General features: G+C 46.0%; 1 protein-coding gene across 6 annotated transcripts in view; it reads right to left on the bottom strand.

Annotated features, from left to right (window-relative positions):
* Nucleotides 1-513: 513 nt before the first annotated feature.
* The window catches only part of LOC106589538 (trinucleotide repeat-containing gene 6B protein-like), a 38,281-nt gene continuing 26,152 nt past the window's right edge, over nucleotides 514-12,642 (bottom strand). For 5 of the 6 annotated variants that reach the window (XM_082970372.1, XM_082970370.1, XM_082970369.1 and 2 more), the window contains 9 exons: nucleotides 9,518-9,713; nucleotides 9,088-9,249; nucleotides 8,774-8,935; nucleotides 8,394-8,537; nucleotides 7,970-8,062; nucleotides 7,472-7,681; nucleotides 7,012-7,085; nucleotides 4,093-4,232; nucleotides 514-3,473 (listed from right to left, as the gene is read on the bottom strand). In XM_082970372.1, coding sequence (XP_082826498.1) covers nucleotides 2,927-3,473; nucleotides 4,093-4,232; nucleotides 7,012-7,085; nucleotides 7,472-7,681; nucleotides 7,970-8,062; nucleotides 8,394-8,537; nucleotides 8,774-8,935; nucleotides 9,088-9,249; nucleotides 9,518-9,713 — 1,728 coding nt within the window. In that variant the 3' untranslated portion in view covers nucleotides 514-2,926. The remainder of the gene's footprint in view (nucleotides 3,474-4,092; nucleotides 4,233-7,011; nucleotides 7,086-7,471; nucleotides 7,682-7,969; nucleotides 8,063-8,393; nucleotides 8,538-8,773; nucleotides 8,936-9,087; nucleotides 9,250-9,517; nucleotides 9,714-12,642) is intronic. The other variant, XM_082970371.1, reaches the window with a different exon arrangement.

The following is a 12,642-nucleotide window of genomic DNA, read 5'->3' as shown; positions in this document are numbered from 1 at the left end:
AACAGAACCCAGAGTGTTCTCCAATGGAATCTTCTCTAACATCAGATATGTACTGTGCGTTGTCCCTCAGGGCAATTGTCCTGGACCTACTCCTCTATATTTTTACAAATGATTTGCACCTGATCTTACACAAAGCTAAAATTACAATGTATGCAGTTGATTCCACACTCTCCATGTCAGCACCCAAACCCAGTGAGATCCCTTACATTCTAAACAAGGAGTTAGTTATCAGGATGGGTGATTAATAAACTGGTCTTAAATACATCTAAAACTAATAGCATTGTATTTGGTTCAAAACATTCTCCAAAGACCTAAACGCCAACTGGAGTTGTACATGAAGGGTGTGAACATTGAGCAAGTTGAGGAAGCTAAACTCCTAGGTATAACAGTGGATAGTTAATTATCATGGGCAAGCCATTGAAAAAGAGTTGTGAAGATGGGGAGGGGTATGTGTCATAGACTCACTGAGGTAGTGGTATGGTTTTAACATGTAACACAATGACACCTGAAGAGTTGAATTCAACCTTTATTGTGTTTGCTTAAATTAATGATCTCCTTTGTAAAATCTGAAAACAAACAAAAAGAACCTGAACAGGAGTGATAAAGCCCGCCTTAATTTAAATTGATACACAACAAAAAAATTAAACAATTGGTAACTTTAACGTGTTTGCAAAACACCGCTCCAGCTCAGCTTGGTATGGTAGGTTTTGGCAGCTTAATATAATTGCCTTCAGTTGTTTGCTTCTTTAAAAAAAATATTACTGCAATTCAGACAAAAAAAATTATATTTCTGCTAAAACCACAACTTAAGAGAAATATGCATTAGTGCCTATGTTCTTGAACTTTCCACACACACACACTTGCATCAAGTACATACACACGGAACACCTGATGTAAAAAATGTCCGCCTCCCAAGTGTTTGCAGACACACACACTGTCTCTCACAATCACTCGCTTGTTAATCATGAATCCACTTGTTAATCATGAATCTCTCTTGGACAAAAACACATTCACCACGGCAACGACAGACACAGGGCGCGTTCCTATGCTTAGACGTTGCTGAAGCCAGACAGATCTTACTTAAAATACCTATCCAGGCGTTGTATCAGCTAACCACATCATAGGTTACAGCAATTTGTCAGTCGATGATGTGGCACGCACCCGTTGGTTGTTGCATCGCCTCTCCTTAGCTGTGGACCGCGCCCACAGCCTCACAATATCATCATCAACATCCCGTCACGCCTAGCACATTCACACAGGCAGGCAGGAGGGAACATTGTACAGCTAGTAATAAGTGATCAGTCATCATCATCATCTGCATGACATAATAACCAACTTGATTGAGTAAGAAAAAATATATAACGAGGTCAGCATTTTGAAGGAAAAACAAAAAGAAAAAAGACATCTCGGATTTTTCCACTGTTCCACAATTTGTTTTACAAACAGGGAAAAACAATTACATACATTTTTGCTTGTTAAACATCAGAGCAGTGTGTAACTGGTGAGAAATAGAGAGAAGGTGGTTCCGAATGTCAGAACGGGTTGGGTCAGGTAGGTACTGTAAGCCCAACTGGCCCGGCGCTGTAACGTCCTGTAGGTTTGTGTAGTAGAGAGTTGTTTTAGTAAGTTGTTACACATCACATAGGAAGACCTCCATGTGTTGTCACGTTGTTAGTTCCTCTACAGGGCATGCCTGAGTGATAGGGGCTCAGTATGCTCAGTGTGAGTTCTGGTTTTTATTACATGGGTGTAGAAAGAGGAGTCATCCAGATGAGTGTCAGTCCAACAGATTCCACCTCTGTCTGTTCAAGTCTTGCTGTTGAAGTCTTCATTTAAAGGTAAAAGGTGTGCGAATGTATGTGTGTTTGTGTGTGAGATTTTGTGTGCGGGTAGTGTTGGCATGTCACCGTCTATTCGTGACATAATGTGTGTGACAGTTAACTTCAGTGGACCTGCATGTTTGTCACCAGTGTAGTATGAACTCATTTCATCGGTGTGATAACGTATATACACACACTTAGTGGCCAGTTTATAAGTTACACCAGCTCGTTCCCGAAAAGGGCTCGCTCCTACAGACAGTGAGTCACGTGGCTGGCTATATATAGCAGGCAGACGGGCATCAAGGCATTCCAGTTACTGTTCGATGGAACGCTAGAATGGGCAAAACAAGTGACCGTAGCGACTTTGAGCGTGGTATGATTGTCGGTGCTAGGCGTACCGGTTCCAGTCTCTCAGAAACGGCCGGCCTCCTGGGCTTTTCACGCACAACACTGTCTAGGGTTTACTGACAATGGAGCGACAAACAAAAAAGATCCAGTCAGCAGCAGTCCTGTGGGTTGAAACAGCTCATTGATGAGAGGTCGAAGGAGAACGGCAAGAAAAGTGCAAGCTAACAGGCGGACCACAAACAGGAAAATAACGGCGCAGTACAACAGTGGTGTGCAGAAGGGCATCTTGGAACACACAACACGTCGGTCCTTGTCATGGATGGACTATTGTAGCAGACGACCACACCGGGTTCCACTCCTATCAGCTAAAAACAAGAAGCGGATCCAGTGGGCACGTGATCACCAACACTGGACAATTAAGGAGTGGAAAAACATAATCTGGTCCGGTTCCTGTTGAGTCATGCTGATGCCAGTCAGGATTTGACGTAAGCAGCATGAGTCCATGGCCCCATCCTGCCTGGTGTCAACAGTACAGGCTGGTGGTGTAATGGTGGGGGAATGTTTTCCTGGCACACATTAGGTCCCTAGATACCAATTGAGCAACGTTTCCATGCCCCGAAGAATTCTGGAGGCTCTGGAGGTTTGACCCGGTACTAGACGGGTGTATCTAATATACTGGCCACCGGGTGTGTGGGGGAGAATGTGTGTAAGTGCATGTTTTTTCGTAATGTATGTGTTCATGTATTAGGTGCGGTCATTCAGATAGAATCAGCCCCTCCTCCTAGCAGGTCTCCAGGCAGCAGAGCAGCAGGACTCCCCATCTGGTGTCGATCCTCCATGGCAGGGGACCCCCACATACTACTGCTGGGGTACCCTCCACCCCCCATCCCTCCCCACAAACCCTGTCTGCCGGGCTCTACACCCCCAGCCACCCCTCCTCCCCCAGAACCGTTGCTGCTCCACTGGGCAAACATACTCAGGCCGGGCCCCTGGGTGGGGGTAGGATCCAGGGAGCCTCCTGTACCGTCTAAACTCTGCCAGCCAGAGCTGCCTCCTCCCCCTCCGTTACCTCCTCCTCCAGGGGCAGATCCCTCTCCTTCTCTGGTTCTGTCTCGTTCCCTCTCCCCGCTGCTGTTGGCCCCCATGGCGCCTGTCCCTGTGGGGCCCCCCTGGCCTCCACTGGACCCTGGGGCCCCAGCTGCTCCGCTGGACCCTGCCCCTCCCGCCTGGGAATGTGCAAAATAGCGAGCGACCTCCTCTTCGCTCACAAACTTGGCCAGGATGGTGGTATTGCCCAGGACACACCTGGAGAGAGAGAGGAGATAGTAAGGAGTGATTGAATGTTTGTTTGTGTTCACCGGCTATTATTTATTAGTGTTCACATTCTATTATAGTAGTCGCCATTAAGTCTACGCAGGTTTTCCCCAGCCCATTCCTACAAAATGAGTGTGTTCCAAGCCCACCAGACAGCCAGCATGGAATGTCCTTGATTTTCAGTCTATGGTATGTCCATCTATGGAGCTGGAGCTTGTTCATCAACAGCAGTGGCTCCAAACTGTGGGCATGCATTAGTCATTGCATAGCTTACATGTCTAGATCAACTAGCCCATGTCAGCGAACGGTTGATGTTTTAGGCCGTAGATATTTGAGTGACAACAAAACTACAAGTATCAAATGAACACACATTAGACATGACAAAATGTATACAACTGCAGGAAATAAGCTTTAGACCAGGAACATTCCCGCCACCAAAACAGGGGTGTGAATAGCTTGTCATGAACAGTGCTTGTGCCCATAGAAATAGATGTGGTGCGCACGCGGGGGGGTAGGGGGGTGTTTCCCCCAATGCTGAAAAAGTTTGAGAACCCAGATCTCCAAAACTACACCACTGAGGCTGATTGACAAGCTGAGAGGAGGGGCTTACATGTGTAGTGCGCTCTGGGCCTTTGCTGCTTCCTGTGGGGTGCTGTAGCGAATCAGAGCGCTGCCCTGGGTCAGGCCGAGGTGAAAGGTCAGCAGGGGGCCATGCTGCATACAGATGGTACGGAGGGTGGAGCCGTCAATCTGCAGGAGGGAACAACAGAGGGACATGGGTTAGGGATGACTTGTGTGGTAGAGGGGGATATGTGAAGGAGAAGTGATGGTTTGTGTGCACATGCATGTGGTTGTCTCTGTTTTCCTGAGGGATGATGTGTGTGTGTGTGTGTGTGTGTGTGTGTGTGTGTGTGGTGTGTGTGTGTGTGTGTGTGGGTAGTCTTGATGAGGGATGGTGTATATTTGTGTAGTCTTGATGAGGGATGGTGTGTGTGTGTGTGTAGTCTTGATGAGGGATGAGGTGTGTGTGTGTGTAGTCTTGATGAGGGATGAGGTGTGTGTGTGTGTAGTCTTGATGAGGGATGATGTGTGTGTGTGTGTGTGTAGTCTTGATGAGGGATGGTGTGTGTGTGTGTGTGTGTAGTCTTGATGAGGGATGGTGTGTGTGTGTGTGTGTAGTCTTGATGAGGGATGATGTGTGTGTGTGTGTGTGTGTGTGTGTGTGTGTGTGTAGTCTTGATGAGGGATGAGGTGTGTGTGTGTGTAGTCTTGATGAGGGATGATGTGTGTGTGTGTGTGTGTGTGTGTAGTCATGATGAGGGATGATGTGTGTGTGTGTGTAGTCATGATGAGGGATGATGTGTGTGTGTGTGTAGTCTTGATAAGGGATGATGTGTGTGTGTGTGTGTGTAGTCTTGATAAGGGATGATGTGTGTGTGTGTGTGTGTAGTCTTGATGAGGGATGATGTGTGTGTGTGTGTAGTCATGATGAGGGATGATGTGTGTGTGTGTGTAGTCTTGATGAGGGATGATGTGTGTGTGTGTGTAGTCTTGATGAGGGATGTGTGTGTGTGTGTGTGTAGTCATGATGAGGGATGATGTGTGTGTGTGTGTGTAGTCTTGATGAGGGATGGTGTGTGTGTGTGTGTGTGTGTGTGTGTGTGTGTGTAGTCATGATGAGGGATGATGTGTGTGTGTGTGTAGTCTTGATAAGGGATGATGTGTGTGTGTGTGTAGGTAGTCTTGATTTTACATTACATTTACATTTAAGTCATTTAGCAGACGCTCTTAACCAGAGCGACTTACAAATTGGTGCATTCACCTTATAATATCCAGTGGAACAACCACTTTACAATAGTGCATCTAAATCTTTTAAGGGGGGGGTTAGAAGGATTACTTTATCCTATCCCAGGTATTCCTTAAAGAGGTGGGGTTTCAGGTGTCTACGGAAGGTGGTGATTGACTCTGCTGTCCTGGCGTCGTGAGGGAGCTTGTTCCACCATTGGGGTGCCAGTGGTGAGGGATGATGTGTGTGTGTGTGTGTGTGTGTGTAGTCTTGATGAGGGATGATGTGTGTGTGTGTGTGTGTGTGTAGTCTTGATAAGGGATGATGTGTGTGTGTGTAGGTAGTCTTGATGAGGGATGATGTGTGTGTGTGTAGGTAGTCTTGATGAGGGCTGATGTGTGTGTGTAGGTAGTCTTGATGAGGGCTGATGTATGTGTGTGTGTGGGTAGTCTTGATGAGGGCTGATGTGTGTGTGTGGGTAGTCTTGATGAGGGCTGATGTATGTGTGTGGGTAGTCTTGATGAGGGCTGATGTATGTGTGTGTGTGGGTAGTCTTGATGAAGGCTGATGTATGTGTGTGTGTGGGTAGTCTTGATGAGGGCTGATGTATGTGTGTGTGTGTGGGTAGTCTTGATGAGGGCTGATGTATGTGTGTGTAGGTAGTCTTGATGAGGGATGATGTGTGTGTGTGTAGGTAGTCTTGATGAGGGCTGATGTGTGTGTGTGTGTGTGTGTGTGTGGGTAGTCTTGATGAGGGCTGATGTATGTGTGTGTGTGTGTGTGTGGGTAGTCTTGATGAGGGCTGATGTGTGTGTGTGGGTAGTCTTGATGAGGGCTGATGTGTGTGTGTAGGTAGTCTTGATGAGGGCTGATGTATGTGTGTGTGTGGGTAGTCTTGATGAGGGCTGATGTATGTGTGTGTGTGGGTAGTCTTGATGAGGGCTGATGTATGTGTGTGGGTAGTCTTGATGAGGGCTGATGTGTGTGTGTGGGTAGTCTTGATGAGGGCTGATGTATGTGTGTGTGTGGGTAGTCTTGATGAGGGCTGATGTATGTGTGTGTGTGGGTAGTCTTGATGAGGGCTGATGTATGTGTGTGTGTGGGTAGTCTTGATGAGGGCTGATGTATGTGTGTGTGTGGGTAGTCTTGATGAGGGCTGATGTATGTGTGTGTGTGGGTAGTCTTGATGAGGGCTGATGTATGTGTGTGTGTGGGTAGTCTTGATGAGGGCTGATGTATGTGTGTGGGTAGTCTTGATGAGGGCTGATGTATGTGTGTGGGTAGTCTTGATGAGGGCTGATGTATGTGTGTGTGTGGGTAGTCTTGATGAAGGCTGATGTATGTGTGTGTGTGGGTAGTCTTGATGAGGGCTGATGTATGTGTGTGTGGGGGTAGTCTTGATGAGGGCTGATGTATGTGTGTGTGGGTAGTCTTGATGAGGGCTGATGTATGTGTGTGTGTGGGTAGTCTTGATGAGGGCTGATGTGTGTGTGTGTGGGTAGTCTTGATGAGGGCTGATGTATGTGTGTGGGTAGTCTTGATGAGGGCTGATGTATGTGTGTGGGTAGTCTTGATGAGGGCTGATGTGTGTGTGGGTGTGGGTAGTCTTGATGAGGGCTGATGTATGTGTGTGTAGGTAGTCTTGCTGAGGGATGATGTATGTGTGTGTGTGGGTAGTCTTGATGAGGGCTGATGTATTTGTGTGTGTGGGTAGTCTTGCTGAGGGATGATGTGTGTGTGTACCTGTGGAGTGAGGTTGCAGAGCACCAGCCAGCAGCTTCCTCTGGAGGTCCCCCCATCACTCCAAGCAGAGCCTGCTAGAACCAAAGCACATAGGGATCAGGTCCAGATACTAGAAAACCACTACCTCTGTACTTGCGGCAGGCAGCTCTGGAGCAATGAATGATAAATAAGCCCTACTGTACTTAAAGCTTGCAGCACCCAGAATAAAATATGTAATTTATCTGGGTCCACGTCCCAAATGGCACCATATTCCCTTTATAGTGCACTAGTATTGACCAGTGCCCATAGGGAATAGGGTGCCATTTGGGGTGGCGCATCAGATCAAGGCAAAGGACATCCTGGGTACATTTCGTCTGCTGAATGCTTTCCCAGGCAGCAGGGCAGCACAGAACAGTGCAGGGTGGAAAGACTCAGAAACACAGGCCCCTCCATTCTCCACAACATTGTGTTATGACATTACCTGGGCCATATCTGGTTTCCTGGATCCCACTCGAGCTGCCCCAGCCACGGGCCTGCCACGGGCCACGGGACGGCGAGGCCTGCTTCTGATTGGTGAGTCCCGGGGGTGGGCGTGGAAGCTGCTGGGACTGTTGGTTGCGATTGGTCTTCCACATCTTGTTGTGTCCAATGGGCTCAGGGGGCCAGCTGGTCTTATACTCTGTGTAATTTGCTGTGAGAAACAGGAAATGAACAAGAGTCAGAACTGCGTCTGTTATAACCGCACACGTGGAGGATGGAACACACAGAAAAACTAAACCAAGACAGAGTTGAAACTTGATTTACTGAATGATACAACAGCTGAAACAGTATATGAGTGAAAAAAGCAGAGAAACACCATTTCAAATGCCAGGAGAATATTAAGTGAATGTGTAACACTTTCGGTGAAAGGCACATTAGGACATTCAGAAACCATACATAACACATTTACAGTGATACTGAGTGTTTTCCAGACTGCTACCTGAGTTGTGTGCGTTGTTGAGGGGGCTGTCTGAGGCACTGTAGGGCCAGGCACCAGGTGAAGGCAGCAAGGTGTTCAGGGAGGGGTTGGGTTCTGGAACAAACACCACAAGCTTAGCTAGCATCAACACACCATCAAGAAATATGTATTATTAACACAACCTGATGTTTAACTGACTGATGCATGTATTGATGGGTATGATTTCAGTGTTATGTGCAAGTTTCTTTGACTTTATGTGAGAACATGGAGGGCTGACAATATACTTATGTAATGTGTTACTGTTAAGTAATGTCAGGTCAGACGGTCTCAGCAACTAGTGCTCGGAAAGTGGACTTAGTCATAGATACAGTAGTCATAGATACAGTAGTCATAGATACAGTAGTCATAGATACAGTAGTCACTCTGCTTGAATCTAGGTAGGTACCTGTGTTGTCTCTTAGCAACTGGTGCTCTGTGTCGTTGAGGCTGGACGGCCCAGGGATTCCCATCATGCTCCCTGGGGTCATGTAGGGATCAGACTCGGGGTCGATGCTCTGGATCCCTTTCCAGGGCACGCCGGGCTGGAACTCTGACATCACAGACAAACATACAGGAATTCTGGATTAGAATTTCAGAACAAATAGAAGCCCCCTCATCAACTTAACCCTGGTCACAGAGTTGCAGGCTTCTGTTCCAGCCCAACACTAACTGATTCAGGGGATTTGACATTACCCTGAAGAACACACACATCATCCCTCAGGTGTGTTAGTGGTGGGATAGAACAAATCCCTGCCCATTCAGTTGGTATTTAGAAGGGCCACTCACCAGGAGGCCAGCTGGACGTGCCCTGGGGCTTGGAGCCCATCTTGTTCCCAGGAGTACGGTGCCAGTTGTCCCCCTGTGTGGGCATACCAAGCCCCTCCCCTCCCATCATGTCATACTGGGAGTATGGTGAGGCCCCCCTCCTCATAGGGGTGGACATAGGACCTGAAAGGGAGAGGGGGATGGAAAGACAGAGTGAGATGAAGAGAAGAAAAATAAAGTCAGATGAAAAAGCAGCTGATTGGTCGACAATGTTGACATGTCATATTGTAATTAATTCAGTACACTCACTACAGAATAAGGGCTTTCGCTCTCACCGTTTTTGTGGAGGCTCTCAGGAAGGGAGGGGGCAGAAGAGTGACCCTCCATCATCCATTTGAAGCGGGATTGCTGCCCCCCCACATCCTTCATCCCCCCTGGGCCCCCCACCACCGAGCCCCCCATGTCCAGACCAGACATGTTCACTCCTCCACCGTACCCTGAGGGGGGGGAGCAGAAAGGTGTCAGAACTGATGACAGGTGGCCTGTACAATGACTCACTTACATGCAAAGCATCAGTCAGTATGCAATGGAAATCCTCAAGACGGTCTACATTGTTAGTTGTTTGTATTGAAAATAATATATTCTAGTTAGGTGTTAACATTTTAGGAATGTTCTCTCGGGTAAAAATGGAAATCTCAAGTATGTGACACAAGAGAAGATTATCTATCCTTTATCGCCATTCATGTCTATGTGTACACCACTCACCAGAGTAGCCCTGTGTTTTCTGGTGCAGGTCCACAGAGCCCCCCATGCCTGGATGGGGCAGGGAGTCTGCCATAGGCAGTTTTGGGCCTCCCCCTCCCAGGTGAGAGGGGGACAGTTTGGAGCCCACTCCCACCCCGCCGACACCCTGCTGCTGCTGTTGCCTCTGCTGCTGGAGAATAGCCACGATCCTGGCCAGCTGAGGAGGAGAGAGATGACGGATTAGTGGGATTGAAAACCCTGTAAGCAAACATGGCAACATGCGCGCATCACCACAGTCTGACTATCCATGCGATGCTGTGACAGTAATTCCTCAAGTACAGAGGTTTACCTGAGTCATAGCATGAAATAAGTGGGGTTGTGTTGTTTCCCATGCAGTAGTATTAGAAGCTGCTGTACCAGTAGGAGTACCTGTTGTGGGTCGGCCTGCTGCCGGACATTCTGGTATATAGTAGAAGTAGTAGCAGTGCTTGACTTGGACTGAAATAGGAGCCTGTACTCATTTTGGGTGCAGTAGCAGTAACAGTAGTAGTGGTAACATTATTATTTATACAAAAAAAAGAAAATAAAAAACTTTATTTAACTACGCAAGTCAGTTAAGAACACAATCTTATTTACAATGATGGTGGGTCGTTCAGGTGCAGAATGACAAATTCTTACCTTGCCAGCTCGGGGATTAGATTCAGCAACCTTCCGGTTACTGTCCCAATGCTCTAACCACTAGGCTACCTGACGCCCCAACAGTAACAGTAGTGGTGGTGGTAGTAACAATAGTGTTTTTTTTTGTTTATAGATAGATTATTTCATTTATAATTCACTGTATCACAATTCCAGTGGGTCAGAAGTTTACATAAACTGAGTTGACTATGCCTTTAAACAGCTTGGAAAATTCCAGAAAATTATGTCATGGCTTCAGAAGGCTAATTGACATGTGGCTGTATTTCAAGGCCTACCTTCAAACTCAGTACCTCTTTGCTTGACATCATGGGAAAAATCAAGAGAAATCAGCCAAGACATCACAAAAACAATCGTAGACCTCCACAAGTCTGGTTCATCCTTGGAAGCAATTTCCAAACACCTGAAGGTACCACGTTCATCTGTACAAACAATAGTATGCAAGTATAAACACCATGGGACCACGCAGCCATCATACCGCTCAGGAAGGAGACGCGTTCTGTCTCCTAGAGATGAATGTACTTTTGTGCGAAAAGTGCAAATCAATCCCAGAACAACAGCAAAGGACCTTGTGAAGATGCTGGAGGAAACAGGTACAAAAGTATCTATATCCATGGTAAAACGAGTCCTACATCGACATAACCTGAAAGGCCGCTCAGCAAGGAAGAAGCCACTGCTCCAAAGCCCCCATAAAAAAGCCAGACTATGGTTTGCAACTGCACATGGGGACAAAGATCGTACTTTTTGGAGAAATGTCCTCTGGTCTGATGAAACAATAATAGAACTGTTTGGCCATAATGACCATCGTTATGTTTGGAGGAAAAAGGGGGATGCTTGCAAGCCGAAGAATACCATCCCAACCGCGAAGCACGGGGGTGGCAGCATCATGTTGTGGAGGTGCTTTGCTGCAGGAGGGCCTGGTGCACTTCCCAAAATAGATGGCATCGTGCGTGAGGAAAATTATGTGGATATATTGAAGCAACATCTCAAGACATCAGTCAGAAAGTTAAAGCAAATGGGTCTTCCAAATGGACAATGACCCCAAGCATACTTCCAAAGTTGTCGCAAAATGGCTTAAGGACAACAAAGTCAAGGTATTGGAGTGGCCATCACAAAGCCCAGACCTCAATCCCATAGAACATTTGTGGGCAGAACTGAAAAAGCCTGTGCGAGCAAGGAGGCCAGACTCAGTTACACCAGCTCTGTCAGGAGGAATAAGCCAAAATTCACCCAACTTATTGTGGGAAGCTTGTGGAAGGCTACTCAAAATGTTTGACCCAAGTTAAACAATTTAAAGGCAATGCTACCAAATACTAATTGAGTGTATGTAAACCTCTGACCAACTGGGAATGTGATGAAAGAAATAAATGATTAAATAAATCCTTCACTACTATTATTCTGGCATTTTACATTCTTAAAATAAAGTGGTGATCCTAACTGACCTAAGATAGGGAATTTTTATTAGGATTAAATGTCAGGAATTGTGAAAAACTGAGTTTAAATGTATTTGGCTAAGGTGTATGTAAACTTCCGACTGTATATATTTTTGTAGTCGGGACCCGCAGTCCGTATTGACCCCGCTCTGGGGGGGGTCAATAGAGAAAATTATTTTATGTAGAGGTGCTGACTAACGGTGAATAAACTATAAGCTATAAAAAATAAAGAGTCGCACACTCTATATATAAACTCCCAGTAATTTATTGGGTAAGTCACCACTGTTTCAGCATCACTGTGACTTCTTCAGGGTAATGTCAAGAATGCTTGAACCAGGTTATGTAGAGAAACAGCTCAACAGTGAGGGGTGTGTCATAATTATTAAGTGAATTAGAATGAATTGAGTAAAACTTTAAAAAAAACAATAGTTTATAGCATATTGAATATATTAGGCTATTGTTATATGGAAAATTAAATATTGTGCATAATATTAGCATAAACATGCATTGTTTAATTAAATTTCACCTATATTTAATTGTTTCCTATTTAATAAAAAAGTGTTACATGTAATGCATAATAAGCATCAACAGGGGAAACATATTGGGTGTACGTTGATGAGCTGTAGAAAGAATACATCCATTTATACGACTCGCTCATAAAAGAGAGTTGTTCATTTGGGGCCTGAGATCAAAGTCAGTTTTTTGTACTTTGTTTTTTTGTAAAGGTAGGATCTCGATGTTACCTCCTCTCCTTAGTAGAGCAACATGCTCAATGCCTGTGTATTTGAGGGAGGAGGTGGGATGGTTAGCTTCAACAAAGTGAGCTGCTACTGGATAGAGCAAAAAGTTAATTCGTACCTCCCTCCAAATGCAATGCATCCATAGAAACCTTCTGCAGGATTGTTGAAAATGATGTAGGTGACCTACTGAAAGACTAACAGAAACACAAATCCTATGATAACCTGAGTAGAGATGAGAGAATGGCTCTTAAGGACTTAGTCAGATCCTTCGATTATCATT

The sequence above is a fragment of the Salmo salar genome, chromosome 28, assembly GCF_965601325.2.
Source record: "Salmo salar chromosome 28, fSalSal1, whole genome shotgun sequence".
NCBI lineage: Eukaryota > Metazoa > Chordata > Actinopteri > Salmoniformes > Salmonidae > Salmo > Salmo salar.
The sequence above is the reverse complement of the archived record's forward strand: the minus strand, read 5'-3'. Positions and strand labels throughout refer to the sequence as shown.